An 18,675-nucleotide genomic window follows, 5' to 3' on the forward strand; every position below is an offset into this window, starting at 1 on the left:
TGTGCGTCACTGTGACAGACTGTCACTCTATCCCCATCCCCCTCCCTCTGCCCACAGTTGGCTAAACTGGCAAAAGTGGGGATCTAATCATCTTTGAATCTCTAGAGCCAGAGCGCAAAGTGGCACTCAAAACTCGTCTAAATGAATAATAGAATAATTAACACTGATAGAATTAAAATGAAGATTCTGAGAATAGCTAACACTTACAACTCATAATTAGGGGGGCTATTTAATTGGCTGCTGAAACCAGGATACTTTTGAGAGTGATCAATTTACGTCTTAGGGCCACCACAACGTGTGGTCACCCTATTAATAACAGACACTGATGGCTCCGTCAGGATTCTTTCTTGCATTGCTCCCTTTAATCCTCAGCACAAGCCTCGCGGCGGCCCTTTTATCATGTCTGTTTCATGAGGAGAAAGTGCATGCTCAGAGCGGTTACCCGGCTGTGTGAGGTTACACAGCTAACGAGGCGCGGGGCTGGGATTCATATCCGGGTCTGTCTGGTGTCCTTAACTGCCGTGTTGTAAACACGTGACTTAGGTGTGTGATTCGGAGGACAGCATCCCGCTCCGTGCTCCTGGCAACTGCTCCCTCTATCCTTTGTGACGGGGAAAGCACAGAGTGGAAAGGAGGAGGGGACAGCAAACATCAGGAGCACTTTCCCGATGAGCTCCTACAGTGGGGCTAGTAGGTTCTCACAACACATCAGGGCTTTCCTAGCCTTCTCTGAAAATCCTGTGTGACACACATCCCAAAGGCAAATGTGGGCGCAGCCAGACCAGATGTCCAGAGGTGGCCGTGCGCTCCTGGCCTGCATGTGCTGTCTTTGGCTCTACTGATGCTTGCAGCAAAGGTCCTTAAAAAAACGAAGCCCTAGTCACAGAACTAACACTGCCTCTCTGAAAACAAGGAACACACTCCTTTGTTTTAATCACAAATTCCAAATGGATGCACGAAATTTATCTTTGCCACCAGGTACTCAGTGTTCATCTCAAAGGGGTGGGGAACAATTTAGAAAAACAGAGGTAAAAATAGCCAGGCTAGAGCCAAATGACTCACAGGTAATGTTTATGTAAGCGCCAAAATTCAGGAAAGATAAGAGAAGGAACTTGATGGCAGATACTGGGACAAAGTTATCCAAGAGAACTGGCTTGGGAACAAATCAAATTAAAAACAAACAAAAACACCCCATGAGGTTTACAAAGAGTTCTCCACTGAAATGGCCAGAGTCCTCTCTGCTTCCTCATTGGCAAGATCTGCTCACAGAGTCCCTATGTGTAATTCTGGAGCGTGATCTGTGGGTAGAATTCTGCTCAACAGAGTCATTAAAAACCACTGGGGACTTCCACTCTGCCCATGAAGAAATAACTGCTGTGTAAACTGCTGTCCTGCCATAAACAACTAGCAAACCTGACGGAAGATATGAAACGGAACTGTCTTCTGACGTTGGGCCCGGTGGGGCAGGACCGTCAGAAGCGAAACTTTACTGACCGGGGGAAACAAACAAAGTGGCCGCTCCTGCTCCAGGCCCCAGCCCAGTTTCCTGCCCTGACACAGCTTCCAGGCTGAGGCTCAGGGAGGGGAACTCCAAATCGGGCCTGGCACGGTCAATCGAGCTGAGAAGAGGGTGACCCGGAGCAGCCGGAATGCCCGAGAAGAAGGCCGCACAGAAAGAGAGCTCTGCAGAACTGCGACGGCGGCCCCCGAGTCCTGGACCGTTGAGCGTTTAGGCCAACAAAGCCGAGGGAGACACAAGGCTGGGAGGTTCGTGTCCCACAGGCCGGAGCGGGGTGGCCTTGTAATGATGAGGCAGGAGGCAGAGTCCTCACAAGGGCCCCGCATTACTTCCTAGTGCTACGCTGGACCTGCTGACAAAGTTTAAAAGTCAACTTCAAAAGGATTAAATGGATTCCAAGAAACTGAGAGACATGGCAGAAGAAAATTCAGAACTCTAAGAATACAAGAAAATCTAGTAGTCAACAAAGTAATAAAGCTTACAGTGACTAGCATTCAATAAACCATTAATAGGCAAGCAAAGAGCAGGAAAATATGACTTAGAGGCAGAAGAGAAGTGAACTGAGAGAAACAGTCCTAGAACGGACAGAGATGATGGAACTGGCAAAGCAAGGACATTCCAGCAGCTGTTGTAAACGCACTCCGCGGGGCGCCGGGGGGCTCAGTCGGTTAAGCGTCCGACTTCGGCTCAGGTCATGATCTCGTGGTTCCTAAGTTCGAGCCCTGTGTCGGGCTCGGTGCTGGCAGCTCAGAGCCTGGAGCCTGTTTCAGATTCTGTGTCTCCCTCTCTCTCTGACCCTCCCCTGCTCACACTGTCTCTCTCTCTCTCAAAGATAAATAAGCATTAAAAAAAATCTTTTTTTAAATAAATGTATTCCATATGCTCAAGAATGTAGAGACAACATGAACATGATAAGAAGAGAAATGGATGATATAAAAACCGGAGGGAACTTCTGTAGACGAACACCACGATATTTGGAATGAAAGATACACTGGACGGGACTGACTGGACAGTGTGCAGGCAGGAGATCCAGAAGTGAACACAGCAATGGAAACTGAACAAAGTAAAGCATAGAAAGAAAAAAAGGAAAAGATTGAAAAAAATTAGAAAGGCAAAGTGGATTATGGGATGATAGCAAGCTGTCTATCATAATTTAAGTAACTGGAATCCCAACAGGGGAAAAGAGGAGGGAACAGAAAAAAGTTGTTTATAAAAATGGGTAAAAATTTACCTAATTTGGTAAAGAGCTATAATCTCATAAACTATGAACCCAAGTAGCTCAGTGAACCCCAAGAAGAATATAAAGAGAATTACTCCAAAACATATCAAAATCAAATTGCCACATACCTATCAGAATGGTTAAACTTTTAAAAATTAAAAGTGTCCATGAGGCCATGAAGCAGCTGGAACTCCCTCTCACATTGTGGTGGGGATGCAAAATGGTCCCATCGTTCAGAAAACACAGGGCAGTTTGTAATAACATAAAATACATACTTACTATATGACCCAGCAACCCCACTCTTAGGTATTTATCCAAGATAATTGAAAATATGCACAAATATTCATAGCTAAAATCTGAAAAAACCCAAATGTCCTTCAAATGGCAAATGGATAAACTGTGGCGCAGTAAGAATGTGTGCATAAAGTACTGATACATAAACCATGGATGTCCCTCAGCATTATGAAAACTGAAAGAAAGGAAGCACAGAAGTCTGTCTACTACATGATTTCATTCGTATGGCATTCTAGAAAATGGACTCTAGCGGTAGTGCTAGAATACAGCAGGTCCATGGGTGCCAGGGGCCAGGGCCAGGCCAGGCCAGAGGATCGACGGTCTTTGGCAGGCTGACCCCATCCTTTGAGGGAAGGCCCCTTACAGACCTTATTCTGGGAAAGCGGCAGCACGGGAAGGGATATTTTGATCTCTGCTACTCTGCTACAGGATGGTGGGTGAAGAGAAAATGTGACCATGACACTGACCCCCGAATCTAGCCAGGTCTAAATTCGGAGGTATCCTTGGAGGGCTGGCACATCCCGGTTACTGCTTACGCTCTTCTGAGTTGTGACTGTCTCTTGCAATTGAAAGTGACCCCACTGACAGCACCAGGCAGGACAACGCGTTGTCAACTCCAGCATTTCGATGTTTCTGTCACTTACCTGAGAGCGAGATTCCTTCTGCGAGCCCATAAGGAAGATAAGCAAAAATGATCATCATGCCAAACTCCAAGGAAGGTGTTTTCCTCAAGTCAATATGCTTTAGCACGTAAATAACAGTTGTCAAGGAAAAAGAACGAAGGGACAGTTGATGGGAGATGCAGAAAAGTCACAAAACCGCTGCCTTCCCCATACATAAGGTAAACAACGAATACAAATGATTTTGGGACATTCTGAGGTAACACAGGAAAATCTGTCATTATGGATTTTTTTTTTTCTTCCTTGCAGGGAGACTGTTGTCTTAAGATAGGGAACCTGACAAAACACTAAGAAACTATCAAGTCCTAAGACACATGGTGGGGGAAAAACTAAAATCAACCTAAGTCAACTTGTTTAAAAACTGCTGACTCGGGAAGCTGACGGCATGCCGGGGCTGCGGGGGCAAAGCTGGGGCCGCAGCCAGACTGAGGACAGCCCACGATGCCAGGTCCCCCTCCTGACGTCAGAGGAGACTGCCTATGGGGTGCCCAGAAGCCCGGGGTAAAATGCCCGCTGAGGACCTCCTTTCCGACTCCTGGAGATCTCTCAACTCGCTCCTGCGGGAGGACGGTCTTCTCTGTATTCAAATACAGCCCCGGTCTGGTCTGCTCGGTCTCATCAGAGCCCATGCTTCCCGCCCCCACCCCCCCCCCCCCAAGAGGAACATGGAGGAAAATGCTGAACTAGAAGAAGTTTTCCTTTCCATCCCATTTATTGGTTCAATATGAGATGCTGTCAGCCAACAATAGAGCCTTTAGACTTCCGGACAAAGGAGGTGAAGGCAAAATTCAACAGGACGGCAGACAAGTACATCTGTCCCAGGCAGCGGTGGCCCTTCCGAAGGCCATCTGTGGAACAAACTGCCTGCGGAGGAGGGCCAGGAGGCCAGCTCCCCGAGACGCAGGCTTAGGCTCCCAGAGAAATGGTCTGGTGCCTGTTCCTAGTTTAACCAGGACAAATTTTCTACAGCAATGAAGGTGTCATTGGCCTTAATGAGCCTCTTTCTTCCTCGGGCTGGAAAAGCTTTTGGGCTGTTAATGCAATCAGTGTGAATAACTTGGATGGAGCTGTTTTAAAAGTCTCTTCTCTAGTCTTCCAGATAAGCACTTTCAGTGTGGTCAAGACTTAGTCAAGTTGATATTTTCAGAGGAAATTAATTTCCAGTTCTCTGAAAAGTGAGGCAGTAGAAACTGAAAGTCTTCTGAACTGAGAAGCTCCCCTGAATCAGATCCAACTGAGATTTGAAGTTTTGAACAGTGACGTCCTAAATCTTACATGTCAAATCTAAAAACCCTTGAGTTTCAATTAAAGTGGTCCTCAAACCAAAACTAAAAAAAGGTCCTTGCTCAAACTCAACCTTAGACTAAACCTGGCCCCCGGCCTCCTTAAGAAAGGGGAGAAAATGGCTGAAGGTGAGTGTAATTAAGAAAATCTTCTCGGCCATGCGTGCTCATCATATTAAAAGGATATTAGTGCAGAGATTAAGCCAGTGAGGGTGCCGAGTGCTGCTGAGCCAAAGAACATTTTGAGGAAGTAGCCAAGGGCTTGTACAAATGTTTGCCACCCACTGACATCTGACATATTTTTCCTTGTTAAGCCTTCAGCTGTGCTAGGAAATAAAAGAAAAACAGAAGAAGTTAAAATGTCATAGACAAAGTTATTAGAAATTAACTAAAACTCAGAACTTGATTTCTTGCTTAGGCACTCATTCATTCATTCATTCATTCATTCATTCATTCATTCATTCTGTCATTCGGTTGGGTCACTTATTTGCTCCCCTACTTCGCTGCAGGCATGGAGTGAGTTTCAAGGGCTCTAGAGAGGACAGCAGTCGCTGCCCTGGAAGGGCTCCTTCAGTCTGGTGAGGCAGACAAACAGGATGGGAATAAATGACCACCTTGGGGAAGGGCAAAGGGCTGCAGAAACACAGGTGGGCATCTAACTCGGGCTGGCGGCGGTCGAGAAAGGTTCCTCATGACATGTGGGCTGGGTTCAGATTTAGAAAAAAGAAGAATTAACTCTGGTGAAGAAATGAGGGAAAGTGCCACGGGCGGAGGGGATAGCACGGGCAGAGGCAAGGAGCCCGAGATGCACAGCACATTCTGGGAGCTTCCATTACATAGATCAGCAGGGACAGAACACAGGGCCGGGACAGGGGCGGGGGCGCCAGTGGGGAGAACAGCGACAAGAGAAAAGCCAAGACCAGCAGCCGTGGCGGACGTGTGAAAGGCTTTTGATGAACTAAGCTAAGGAGATGGTAGTTCATCCCAAAGGCACTAGGGAGCCATGGGGAGTGTTTCTAGTCTGGGGGGGATCCTGGGATAAAACCTGGTATTGAAGCAATGGCAGGAAACCAGATGAGAGTGGGGCGACCTAAAGAAGGGTCACTGGGAGGGCGCCAGGGTGGCTCAGTGGGTTAACTGTCCAACTCCTGGTTTTGGTTCAGGTCACGATCTCACGGTTCATGAGTTTGAGCCCCGCATCAAGCTCTGCACTGACAACTTGGGATTCTCTCTCCCTCTCTCTCTGCCCCTCCTTTGCTCAGGCTCTTTCTCTCTCTCTCAAAATAAATAAATTTAAACTTAAATTAAATTAAAAAAAAAGTGTCACTGGGTACAGGCTGAGAGAGTGGATTCAGGAGGCATTAGGGACAATTAAAAGAACTTTCCTTTTAGGATAATAGAGCAAAGTAAAATGTCAGAAGCCATTAAATTCAATTAATGGTTTTATCCCTGAGAGGAAAACCAATGTACCATTACAATGGAGTTGTTCTAACTAAAAATCCTCCTCCTACCGGATTCTACCCTTAGACCACTCTCCGATCCATCCACTTGTCTCCTTCCGTCCCTTACCCGCCTCTGTTCCGGGCCCTGTGCTTCATCACTCTGTCTAAACATCCTTGTCTTCCCAGGGACCGACCCATTCTCCGCCCACTGGCCTGGATGGTCCCTTTAAAACACACAACCTGACCGGGTCACCGGCCTGTTCAAACCCCTCAACAGATCCCTGCTGCTTCCCAGGAGGAAGCCCAGCCTACGCACGACCTGACTCCTCTGCCCTCGTGACCCCGTCTCTCCTCTTTCCGAAAGGGCCCCGCTGTCCTGGGCACCTCTCGGTAGGTCATCTTTCCCTGTTCCCTGCCCCCAGCTAACTCCCCAGTTTGTTCCTCAGAACCCAGGGCCAATGTCACCTCCTCAGGGACAGCTGGCCTGACCCCTTCACATATTGCAGGCTCTCCTGGTGCCTGACGGCTTCCCAGCAAGTGCCAAGTCGGAGTCACTCCCGGAGACCGTACCCGAGTCCACCTGGTTCCCTGCCACATGTCCGGGGCCTACGGCGGGGCCCAGTATACTGACACTCAGTACAGAAGACACTCAGTACATTTCTGCTGAATCAGTAAACAAAACAAAGACCTGTCAATAGAAATATTCAGTTTCATTCATCAGTGTTTCATGAATTGTTATAATTTTAAAGTGGGAAAATCTCTGACAAAAGGGTAGCCTGACCAAATAACCTCAGGAAGTTTTCAGTAGTGACTGGCAGCACAGTGTAACATAATAAAGGTTCTGAAAAGTCCTGCAAAAAAAAGAAATCTAACTTTTCACACACACGTTTTCTGCACAACTCCCCCAGCCCTTTCTTTCCCAGCAGACCACAGGTTAACATCCCAGCTTGGGGAGTGCTGACAGCCACCCACAGTTCCCCAACAGACCTGCAGGCCACCTGCACCCAGTGCCTGGCCCCCACCCCCTCTCGCTGCCACAGCTGGTACACTGGTTGGAGACTTGCTTTCCTTTCATGCGGAGGCCCCAGGGAAGTGAGTCACCGGTGATGTCATACAAGATAAACGAAATTCGAATTTGGACTCTTCCTGGCCTGGTAAATGTCTACATTTTTGTTTTTCAGGTCCTGTTTCTCCCACTGGAAGTACACTCTGAAACCAGACGTGATTCTACCCTGTAAGCACGGAAAGCTGATGTGGCCCTCTCACCCTCCCCTCTGCAACCTGAACATGCCGGCCGGCTCACAGGACAGCGTGGCTGAGAAGCCTCACTCGAACCCCTCGGCATGGCCGTCTCTCTCTCTCATGCTCAAGGCACAGTGCTCACTCCTCCATGAGCAGCTTTCTCCCACCCTGGACCGAGCTTCGTCAAGTCCGGCGGGTCTCTGAGCAACACCTTGCACCTGGTGGGCCCTCACCAGATGCTGGGGGTGGATGGCCGGTCTTCAGCATGTCCCACCCAGGCCATGTGCCGGCAGTGGTGAGGGGTGGGGGGTGCTGGAAACACATGCATGTGGCCCACAGATCCAGTTTTGGGAACCGCCATCGCAGGCGATCTTGACCTTCAGAAGCACTTTTCCAGGAAGAAACTTTGGCTTGTTACAGTGACTCCATCATTTCTCATTTTCAAAAGAAAATATCTCCTCATCTTTAACCTTCTGTTAAAGCCTTTAGCAGAAAACCTTTAACCTTTTCCTCCTGGAAAAGCTCAGAAAAGGTCCTCCTTCTGACAGATTTTTAAAAACAAAATAGAGATAAAGCAGCTGAGTTGAGCTCCTAATGCATAAAAATAACTCATGATGTCACCTCCAATTTGGACAAAATACTTTATCAAAAATGTTCGATATGTGTCACCAAGACACAGAACAAAAGTCAAAACCCAAAAGCGAAAAGGTCTTCAGAGTAGACCTTAAATAAGAAAAAATACTGCCATCAGGTTTTTTAAAGGTCTTATATATAGCATCATGTCTGAGAACTTCCTAATAAAGCCATGGAAGTTTCCTGCCAAGAGAAATGTGAAAAAGCCAATAACGGGGAACTTGCTAAAGAGATCATAGTAAATTCGTAGAAAGGAATACTCTGTAACCAGTAGAATGATGTCATGGAAGATTATTTCTCAACTTTGCTCAGTGGAAAAGTTACAATACAGTACATGGGGTATAAGCCCATCTAAATAAAATGTATGTGTACTTCTACCAAACTGAACTGTAATTACCTCTGGGTAATAGTAATGCAGGTAATCTCTGTCTATTTTCTAAATTTTATATGAAGAATAGATGTATTACTTTTAGAATACCAAAAAAATATATTTATATTTTTATACCAAAATACCAAATACCAAAATACCAAAATACCAAATACCAAAAATATATATTATTGGTTTTGTTTAAGGTCTGCTAAGCACTTCTTGGAATTAATTAAGCATCATTTGGGAAAGTTCTTCCTGCAAAAGTAGGACAAAGACATGAAATAGTGATTGGAGGACAGGACGTAGAAGAGGAAAGGGTCTCACATTAACTGATATCTGACGCTTCTCACACAGCACTGTATTCATTCAGTCCTCAAATCCAATCCGAAGCTCCTCACTTTACTGCTGAGATACATGTGGCTCAGAGACAGTGGCTCAGGCTCACATGGCTGTAAGTGGCATCCCTGGGACTTGAACCCAGATCAGACTGATTCCAAACCCTGGGTTCCTTCCACTATAAAAACGTCATTTCATTCTAACATAAAAATTCTAAGTGTAATTGTTAACAAAGCTTTCAAGGAAACGCTAACTACTACAGAGTGGTTCTGCTTAGCAAGGAATCCCATAACAGGAAACAAGTCAGTATTCAGATAATGGAGATTCTATTCTTGAGCGGAACACAGACTGGCTCCTAAAATTCTCTTAGCTTGTCTGAGAAACACTGTCCAGGGCTCTTTCCTCCAACGGCTTTGACTATCTGTGCCTTCTCTGTTTCTGGTAAAACTGCTTGGATCTCCTGCCCATACATGCTAATGAACACCAGGGAAGACAGAGTTCAAGGAAAACAGTCCTGAGTCAGATAAATGCATTTGAGATGATCTTAAATTCATTTCATTTCTTTTTCCCAATGGCTTCTTGACATTTTATGATTCATCGGTAATTTCTCAGGTCCCACCAACAAGGGCAGTGATGCCAATGAACATTTGAAAACAATTTACAGTTTCCAAGGTAGCTTTCACACAACAGCATCTCAAGGTGGGACGCCTGTTAGTACCACTAGCTTATTTTACAGCTGTGAAAAGGAAGGAGACGTGCAACAGCGCCTAAGTGGGAGAGCAGGGCTTCTGTTTACTGTGTTTCTCCAAACACCAAGGAGTCTGCTCCTTCGTCCTGAGCTCAAGCCCCACTTCGGGTGAACTCAAGCTCTGCTTCAGACTCTGCGCTCACAGTGAGGAGCCTGGGTGGGTTTCTCCCCCACCGCCCCCGCCCCCCGCACCTCACGGGATTCCCTCTCCCTCTCTCTCTGCCCTTGCTACTCGAGCACTCTCTCTCTAAACAAAACAAAACAACCCAAAAAGCCTAAGTTCTTGGGACTTACCCCAAAACAAATGAATCAGAAGCTGTGAGGGTGGGGCCTGGGAATGCTCTGGTTAATAAGCACCCCCGGGGGTGCTAACAAGAAGCTGGACTTGGAACCACCAAGGAAAGACAGGTCCTAGGAGGCAGGCTCTCCTTGAAGCAGCCCGGGGCTGGACAGCACTGCTGGGCCGCAGCAGGGCGTGGGACAGAAGACAGAGAAGCGAGTGAACCGACCACCCAGACGACAAAGACTGCGTGGAAATACCTGTCCCTTTGATACAAGGACCTTTGGTGCGTCCTATAAGGAAGGACACTCACTTGGTCAGGACAATGGAGACGGCGTCGTTGAGAATACTCTCCCCAAAAACCAGCATGTTGAGCACTGGGTCCACGTGAAGGGCATTGAAAATAGCAATAGTCGCCACTGGATCAACAGCAGAAATCAGGGAGCCAAATGCAAAACTGCAAAGAAGAGAAAAGGAAGGGGGTAATTCTGCAGTGCTTGTCACGTGGTCCACGTATAAAGCACCCAAGCCACAGACTGTGTGTGGTATGACGTACTAATAATACACACTGGGGCTGAAATAAGTCAGAAGACGGTCTATCTTCCCCACTTGTAGTACCTGCTGGCTGACACTGTGGGCGGGGCGGTGAAAGGCCCACCTCGCAGCCTGTGTTAGAAATGGCCTGCTGGCCACCGGCCAAGGCTTTTTTGACCAATGACAGATGGGAGACGTTTGCTTAGAATACATGACAGGCATCCCAGCCTGGACCTTTGTCGGAGAAGCCGGAACCAGGATGGGTCAGGGGGGCCTCGCCCATGGGTCTCAAGAGCTCCTGGGTGTGACCTCTGCTTCTCCCCTTGCCACCAGGCCACCAGAGTATCCCCTGTGACTGATCGCAGCATTTACTCAGAGTTGCAACATCTAAGAAAGTGCCAAAGTCAGTGGCAACTCTGCCGTGCCTCGAGGGGATGGGTGGCTTGGGTGGTGGAGCCTGCCACCAGTGCTGCCTCCCACCGGGCCCGCAGCCCCAGAGCAGTGCCCGGGAAGGTGTCATTGCCTCCGACAAAGAGATTAATTGCCTGGTATGTGTCAGGCACTGAGGCTGTCATGACACTGATCAGCAAACACGGATGTGGCCCTTACCATGTCCCAGGCACCGTTCTGAGCCCTTTACGTCTAGTAACTCAAAACTCCGCACAGCAACCACGTGAGGTGGTACTGTCACCACCACCGTTACATAAGCGAAAACGGAGGGGCAATGAGGTTAAGCAACCTGTCCCAAGGTCAGACAGCTAAGAAGTGGCAAGAACCAGGATCCAAACACAGGCCGTCTGGCCCTGAGTCCGTACTCCTCACCGTGACACTGCATTCAGCAACATCCAGAGACTAAGGCCGATGTGGAAAACGGCAAGTGTTACGTGGGAGATCATAGTGATCTGGTGGGTGGCAGGGGGGTGGGCCACATACAGTGGAGGGTCAGAAAAGGCTTCTCTGAAGAGATGACATTTAAACAAGGACCTACATGACAAGAAGCAGGTGGCCAAGTCAGGATCTGGGGACAGAGGAGCAAGCTGCCTCTGTCCCCAGATCCTGGTGGGGGCAGACCTGGTGGCCTGAGAAACAGGTGAGTGTGGCCATGGCCCCGCGGGAGGGAACGGCAGGGGATGTCAGAGGCTGGCAAGCGAGGCTGCACCTCCTGGGCCTTCTCAGGAGTCTGGATGATTTATCCTCTCTGCCTGTTTCTTTTCTTTCTTTCTTTTTTTTTTTTTTTAATTTCTGAGAGAGAGAGAGTGTGAGCAGGGGAGGGTCAGAGAGAGAGGGAGGGAGACACAGAGTCTGAAACATCGGCTTGTTTCTTTTTATCCTTTGGGGGTTCTTGCGAGCCTTCCAATCCCCTCGAACGCCACGCCTGGCTCTGCTTTCTTTCCAGCTCAGCAGACAGATTAGGTCGGCCCCCTCCCACAGAGTAAGACAAAGCAGGGACTCTCAAGGGGACAGACCAGGGGCGAGATGTGGACAAGAGCCTGTCCCCCCCCCCCCCAAGTGCTTCATGCCCTCACCACGCTTGCAGTCTGGAAGGGAAGGGGAGCTACTGGCCCGGGGTGGGGGTGGGCCTGCCCGCTGCATCGCGCTCAGCAGCCCTGCACGGTCCTGTGAGCTTGGGCGCAGGGGGAGCAGAGCTAGGGGGAGGGACGCCTGGCAGCCCTGCTTTGTAAGTCAGCAACCTGGCATCCGGGCTTCCAAGGCAGCTTCCAAGGCAGCGAGCAGTGAACTCGTGTGGGAAGCCTGCTCACCTCAAGGATCGCAGAGGAGAAAACCCCGAAAGACAGCCTCCGTTCAGAGCTCAATTCCAGACTTGCCCTGTCCTCACAGAGGCTGCCACGTGTCACCTGCCTCCCGCCCTCACCGTGAGTGCCAAGGGGGTGGGCACTATGTTTTAGTCATGGGTACATTCCCAGGATCCGCGCTGAGCACGGCCCAGACGTATTTGTGGAAGGCAGGCAGGAGGGCGGGCGGGCGGGCCAGGGAGAGAAGGCCAGGCACCACCACCACATGGCTGCCAACCTGAGGGGCCCCATTGTGTGGGCAGCCCAGCCTTGAGGGCCCCCTGCTGCAGCCTGGACACAGAGCTAGTCTCTTCCCTCATCTTTGATTCCCACTCTCCTCACCCAGAGCAAATTGCCAGGGGCCTCAGGAAAAACAATGTCTACAAAGGTTATTCTGAAGGAGAGAGGGAGGCCCCTCCTCTGAAGGAGGAACCCAGGAACCTTCGTGCAACTCAGCCGGCCCCTTCCCTCCATTCCTAAGGACAGTGCGGCCAAGCAGACAGCCACGGGTCTCTGTGCTCGGTGTCCACACCCCTGGTTTTGGTAACAGCACCCCAACTTCCTTTTGAGGAGTCACACCTCCTCTACCCTCCACTCATATAGGTGGCTCAGAACCACCAGTGCTGCCACCAGCATGCCCGAGGACGCAGCCCGTCGGGAAGGGTGGCTGGAGACCCAGGGAGAGGAGAGTGTCCTGAGCCGTACGGCCCTGGAGGCTGTCAGGACGGAAGCCATCACTCCGGGACCCTTCTGTTCTATAAGCCACAACAACCTTTTTTGGTTTTGCTAAAACTAGTTGTGCTGAGTTTCAGTTGTGCTAAAAGAGGCCTGGCTGATGTTTTGTCACGGTTCCTGGGGGAACCTGAACTGAAACCAGAGCAGGAACTACAAGACCGACTGATGAACGGACAGAGGGACGGATGGATGGAAAGATCTGTGTCGAAGCAAATTCAGTGACACGGTCATTGCAGAACCAGGCCGGTGGTCATCGGAGCGACCACTGTGCCTGCTTTACCTCTTCTGTAGGTTTGGAATTTTCATAATAAAAGGTTGAGGGGGGGGAATGCTGTGCATAAAGCATCTAGCACATTCATCTTGGGTTGGAGATCTGCTCGGGGGCAGAGTTTTCCTGGAGTACTGACGTACCAACGGCCCGATTCACCGAGAGGAGTCACCTCACTGTGCCGTCAGCTGTGCTCTGCCCCCCATGGCTGGTCCTCTAAAAGGCCAGCAGCTACAAGTTCAACTGAAAAATGCATTTTTTTTTTTTTTAATTTATTGCATCATCTCAAAAGAGTGAACAAAGTGAAAAGGAAACTGACTGGGACGGAGAAGTGACTCAGGTGAATCTACCAGTGACATCTCTCTCCAGCAGAAATGTTTCTACAATACAATCTTCTGTTTAACAAAGTTATGTTTATATTTTCCCCTGTGCAGAGACCTAGGGGTCTTATGTGGACCTAAGTGGCATTTTGAAAAATTGATTCTAAGTTGTCAGCATTTGGGACACCTGGGTGGCTCAGTCGGTTGGGCGTCTGACTCTTGGTTTTGGCTCGGGTCAGGATTGCACAGGTTCATGAGTTAGTTTGAGCCCCTGACAGCGCTGAGCCTGCTTGGGATTCTCTTCCTCTCCCTCCCTCTCTGCCCCTCCTGTGCACACGTGTGTTTTTTCCTCTCTCTCTCAAAATAAATAAACTTTAAAAAAAAAAAAAGGCACGTTGTCAACATTTAAAATCTAGAAAATTCCCTAATTAAAATCTAGAAACTTTTTCAAAAAAATATTTTGTTAATATCTAGTAATGCCGCGCCTGTGCTCCCCCATGGCGATTACTAGGTGGAGCCGAGGCGTGGCTGTCCCCTTCCGACAGGGTGTACTCGTCAGATGCCCGCTGTGGCCACCCCTGGACACCTGGCAGTTCCCTCTGCTAAGTGCTCGGCCAGGTTTGCAACTGCTGCTCATTTTCCCCAGAGGGCTCCCCGTCTGCAGGACAGTCACCTTTTAACAGGACAGGAAGTGCCTGCACACAGAGAGAGAATCCCCACCCTGTTCTTTCTGCTTGTCTGAGGGACAATTCTTTCACTCTTCTCTCCCTGTACATCCCAACAAACATCGGTTTAATTCGATTTCACAAGAATTTATCGAGCATTTTCTGTTTCTCTAACCAGCTTCCCCAAAGCAGGTCGCAGGACTGAATGCTGTGACATCCTCTTGGTATGACTAGGATGGGGCGTCTGTCTTCACTTGCAAAATACTTACAAAGTGCAGGGCTCGGTGCTGCTCTATTTCCAGCTCCTTATGGAACAGGAATGTGATTTTTGCTACTTGCTTATATATCAAGACTATCTTGCAACAAAAGCTCCAAAAGTTATGTCCCTGGGGGGAGAGGAGATTGGACTGGCTGTTCTCAGAGGTACATTTCCCGTGAAAATGGCTCTGAGAGTCCAGTCCCCAGGTTGCTGAAGACTGATAGCTCTGACCGGCCTGACAGGGAGAGCCGGCCGGCCACCTCAGCCCTGCTTCCTGCCCCCAGCTGGGCCACCGAAGCAAGCGCTCATGGTGCAGGGACACAGACTGGGGCTGCACACTCACGAGGCTTCCCAGTGATGGGAGGGCACCAGGCCTCACTCTGCATGTGCACTTTCTTAGCCCTAGATCGGGTACCATCCAGGAGACAGCGGCCTAGGTGGCTTCTTGCTAAGTTGATGAAGGAAATTCCTGGGCTGGGCTCTTAGACAGCAGCTCTCAGGGCTCACTGGGGTAGCTTCAGACTGACAGAGACACCAACAGTTGGAGACCTTGGCCCTGCCTGCTCCCCCCAGCCCATTCCACGCCTGGCTTGGCGCGACTCCCAGAATAGAGATACACACCTCACTCCCCCTCCATCTATCAAGAGGACAACTTTTCATTGTGGCCACTGAAAAGACTCAGAAATTAGGTGAAGATGATTCTGGATAATGCAAGATGCAGTGGGTAGTGCCGGGGAGAGGGTGCCGTTAACTGACCACAGATATTCCCTCCCAAGCTTAAACTAAATCAATGATTTCAATCAGCAATCCTCTGACTAGAGATCTTCAAAATTCCACAATATGGTTTTGATTAATTTCTGAGCCACAAGTTAATTCAGCAGAAATCATCAGCAAAACAAAGAGAGACAGAAAGAGAAATACCGCACCCAGGGATCAATGTGGAGAAAACTTTCCCCAGTCTGAAAAGTAGTCACACGGGGGTGACAGTATGAAAGATTTACCTGTCTGTCATGTTGAGTTTAGAGATTACATCAGCCTGTAAAATAAAACACACAAACATACAGACACAAAAAAAAACCCCTGGAGAACAGCCAAGAAGATTAAAATGTCCATTAGTGCTTTATTAGAAACTAATAAGGACATTAATCTTCAGTCCCCAAACCACTTGAAAAACAAAGAAAACTCCTAAGTTGTAGTTTAAGCATGCATTCGATCATTATACAACAGAAGCACAGAAAAGAATACTACATTTTTCAAGCCAAATTACGTACAGTTTTCTTAAGTTTATTCCCACTTGCTACTAGAAGCTGAGCACAGAAGGCTGCACGACAGACAGATTTACGCTGTGCCACTGAGGCAGCAGTGCGGGGACAATCAGAGGCAGGGGGCTCTGCCCGACAGCTACCAGCGGAAGCAAACACATCTGACACACACGAGAGGCCTGCTGGTCACCCGGGCGCCTGACTCGGACACCCAGGTTACAGAACCAGGGCAGGTGCACTTTCTGCAAGTGACCATGAAAGAAAAGAACTATGGCATGCAGAGACATGCAGAGTGCAAAACTATAGATATTACCTTTCTGGGTAGGTTTGGTTTAAATTAATTCAAATTAATTTGAACTCAAAGTACAGAATGCCCAATTGATGACACTGGGACTTGGTTTAGCAACGTTGGAAAATCCAGAGTGTAGAATTCTACAGGTGGACAGCTTAGAATTAAGTGAACATATTCAGAATCGAGTTTGATTCTTAAAATGCAAATTTTTACTAAGAAACCTTATTTCACTTTGATTCCATTTACCTGATAACACAACTGATACGGTTATAATCTGAGGACCTTGATGGTATCTGCTTTAATTTAAATATTCTGTTTTAAATTACTGGTTTGCAGATAAGATCAAATACTTGTGGGTATTATGGAGAAGGGCCACTCGATTCCAGACACCAAAGCTCTTCGAGGACACTTAGGAGCACTTCCGGTGTGTGTGCCTCAGAGTTTGGATTTCCTTCCAGGACAGCGTTTACCTTGAACATGGAACCCAGGCCCCAAGAGGTATCTGTCCCTACCCCATCCGCCGCACTAGCTCTAAGAACCCAAGATTTTCAGGATTTTTCAAAGATGTTTTCTTACCTGACCCAGAAAATAAATTCCTCCACCTACTACAAATGCGGAAATTGCCGTACCGAAGACAGCAAACAGGGTGATGGAACCAATATTTTGAAAGAAGTTACCCTGTTGGAAAAAGCAGAAATGAGAGGACTGATTAGGGAAGCCGGTCCCGTTGGTGAAGACACGCACCCCCACCTGGCCCTCTGCTTCTCTGCAAAGAGGACCGCCACCTACCTGGTTTGGCTGGAGACCTGGGTGTCCTCCCTCACCCCACTGCCTAACACAGAGCCAGGTGCCATGACGTCACGTCGCTGGGGCTCTTGTACAAGCCGCCATCACCTCTGCCCTGGGCTGCGGCACTAGGAACTACCTGGACCAGTGCTGGCCCCTCGCCCGCTACCTCTTCAAGGGCTTCCAGAATGAGCTGATTTTAATGCCTTCACTCTGAACTCCCAGTTCCACTCAAAACATAGCTAAAACCTGCCCAAAGCTTGGATGGTTCCACCCCTCTGAAGGCCTCGGGCCTCCTCTTTGTTCTCTGGGTTCTAGTCACGCTAGTGGCTTATGGTTCTCTGAACACCTCACGCTCCCTCGGCTTGGATCACTCTTACTTTCTCCTTGCTTGGTGAACCTGAATCACCCTAACATCTTAGGGCAGCTTGACTCTTCCTGAAGGAGGCCTGCTCTGATCCTTTAGCCGGGACAAGTCCTGTCCTATGCTCTCTCAGGGCGGCAAAGTAATCCTTTCCTGGTACATGGCCAAAATCTTTTTTTTTTTTTTTAATGTTTATTTTTGAGAGAGAGACAGACAGACAGAGCACGAGCAGGGGAGGGGCAGAGAGAGAGGGAGACACAGAACCCGAAGCAAGCTCCAGGCTCTGAGCTGTCAGCACAGGGCCTGATGCGGGGCTCGAACTCACGAACCATGAGATCATGACCCGAGCCAAAGTCAGATGCCTTAACCGACTGAACCACCCAAGCGCCCCATGACCAAAATCTCATATTCATTTATATAACTATTTGACTGAGGTCTATCTTTCCCACTAAGCTACAGGGTCAGTGGAGGGGACAATGACCAGGTCTGCTTTTACATAACAGTTACTGGCATCATGCCTGTCAGATAGATACTCAATGAATAGGTACTGGAGGAATTAACTATGTTTCATGTTTGATCAAAGTCCAAAGTTTATACAGTTATGATTTTTTAATTAATTAAGAAAAGATGCACAATTCTTTTTAAAGATTTTAAAGTAATCTCTATACCCAACATGGGGTTGAACACACAAGTGTGAGGTCGAGAGCTGCACACTCCATCAACTGAGGCAGCCAGGCGCCCCAGAAAAGGTGAATTATTACAAAGTATGTTAAGATAATGGGTTGTATAATCAGAAACTCCTGTTTGCTGTCCAGGGCTGGCTGGCAGGCTTCCTATCTATCTATCTATCTATCTATCTATCTATCTATCTATCTATCTATCTTTACTTATTTAAGTAATCTCTACATGCAGCATGAGACTTGAACTCACCACCCTGAGATCAAGAGCCGTATGCCCCTCCGACTGAGCCAGCAGGTGCCCCTCAAATAACTTTATTTTACTCTATTAGTATCTTCATCAAATATGACAGGTAAAAAATATTTCCACCTATCCTTCACAGTATTTAAGAGAATATATTTGAGTCCTAGTAGCACAGTAAATCAAGTATCTGTAAAATTAAAAAAAATTTAAGCTATTTACTAGAATCCTGTGGACTCTCCTTAGGAACAATACCAAGGAACCTTGACATCTGCTTGTAGGCAAAGACAAGAAATCCATTTTTAACTTAACTGTCATGCCAGAGACAGCAGGCACTGCTATTTTTTTTTCTTTTTATTTATTTATTTTTTTTACAAATAGTTTATTGTCAAATTAGTTTCCACATAACACTCAGTGCTCATCCCCACAAGTG

The 18,675-nt window shown here is 48.1% G+C and overlaps 1 protein-coding gene across 5 annotated transcripts in view; it reads right to left on the bottom strand.

Annotated features, from left to right (window-relative positions):
* The window catches only part of SLC9A8 (solute carrier family 9 member A8), a 71,481-nt gene that overhangs the window by 21,131 nt on the left and 31,675 nt on the right, over nucleotides 1-18,675 (bottom strand). For all 5 annotated transcript variants that reach the window (XR_005528005.1, XR_005528004.1, XM_039229981.1 and 2 more), the window contains 5 exons: nucleotides 16,751-16,852; nucleotides 15,622-15,656; nucleotides 10,360-10,503; nucleotides 5,183-5,321; nucleotides 3,677-3,782 (listed from right to left, as the gene is read on the bottom strand). Coding sequence is in view for 3 of the 5 variants with exons in the window: in XM_039229981.1 (XP_039085912.1) it covers nucleotides 3,677-3,782; nucleotides 5,183-5,321; nucleotides 10,360-10,503; nucleotides 15,622-15,656; nucleotides 16,751-16,852 (526 nt within the window). In the remaining 2 variants the exon portion in view is untranslated. The remainder of the gene's footprint in view (nucleotides 1-3,676; nucleotides 3,783-5,182; nucleotides 5,322-10,359; nucleotides 10,504-15,621; nucleotides 15,657-16,750; nucleotides 16,853-18,675) is intronic.

Source organism: Hyaena hyaena, unplaced genomic scaffold, assembly GCF_003009895.1.
Source record: "Hyaena hyaena isolate Hyena2069 unplaced genomic scaffold, ASM300989v1 scaffold_42, whole genome shotgun sequence".
Classification (NCBI taxonomy): Eukaryota; Metazoa; Chordata; class Mammalia; order Carnivora; family Hyaenidae; genus Hyaena; species Hyaena hyaena.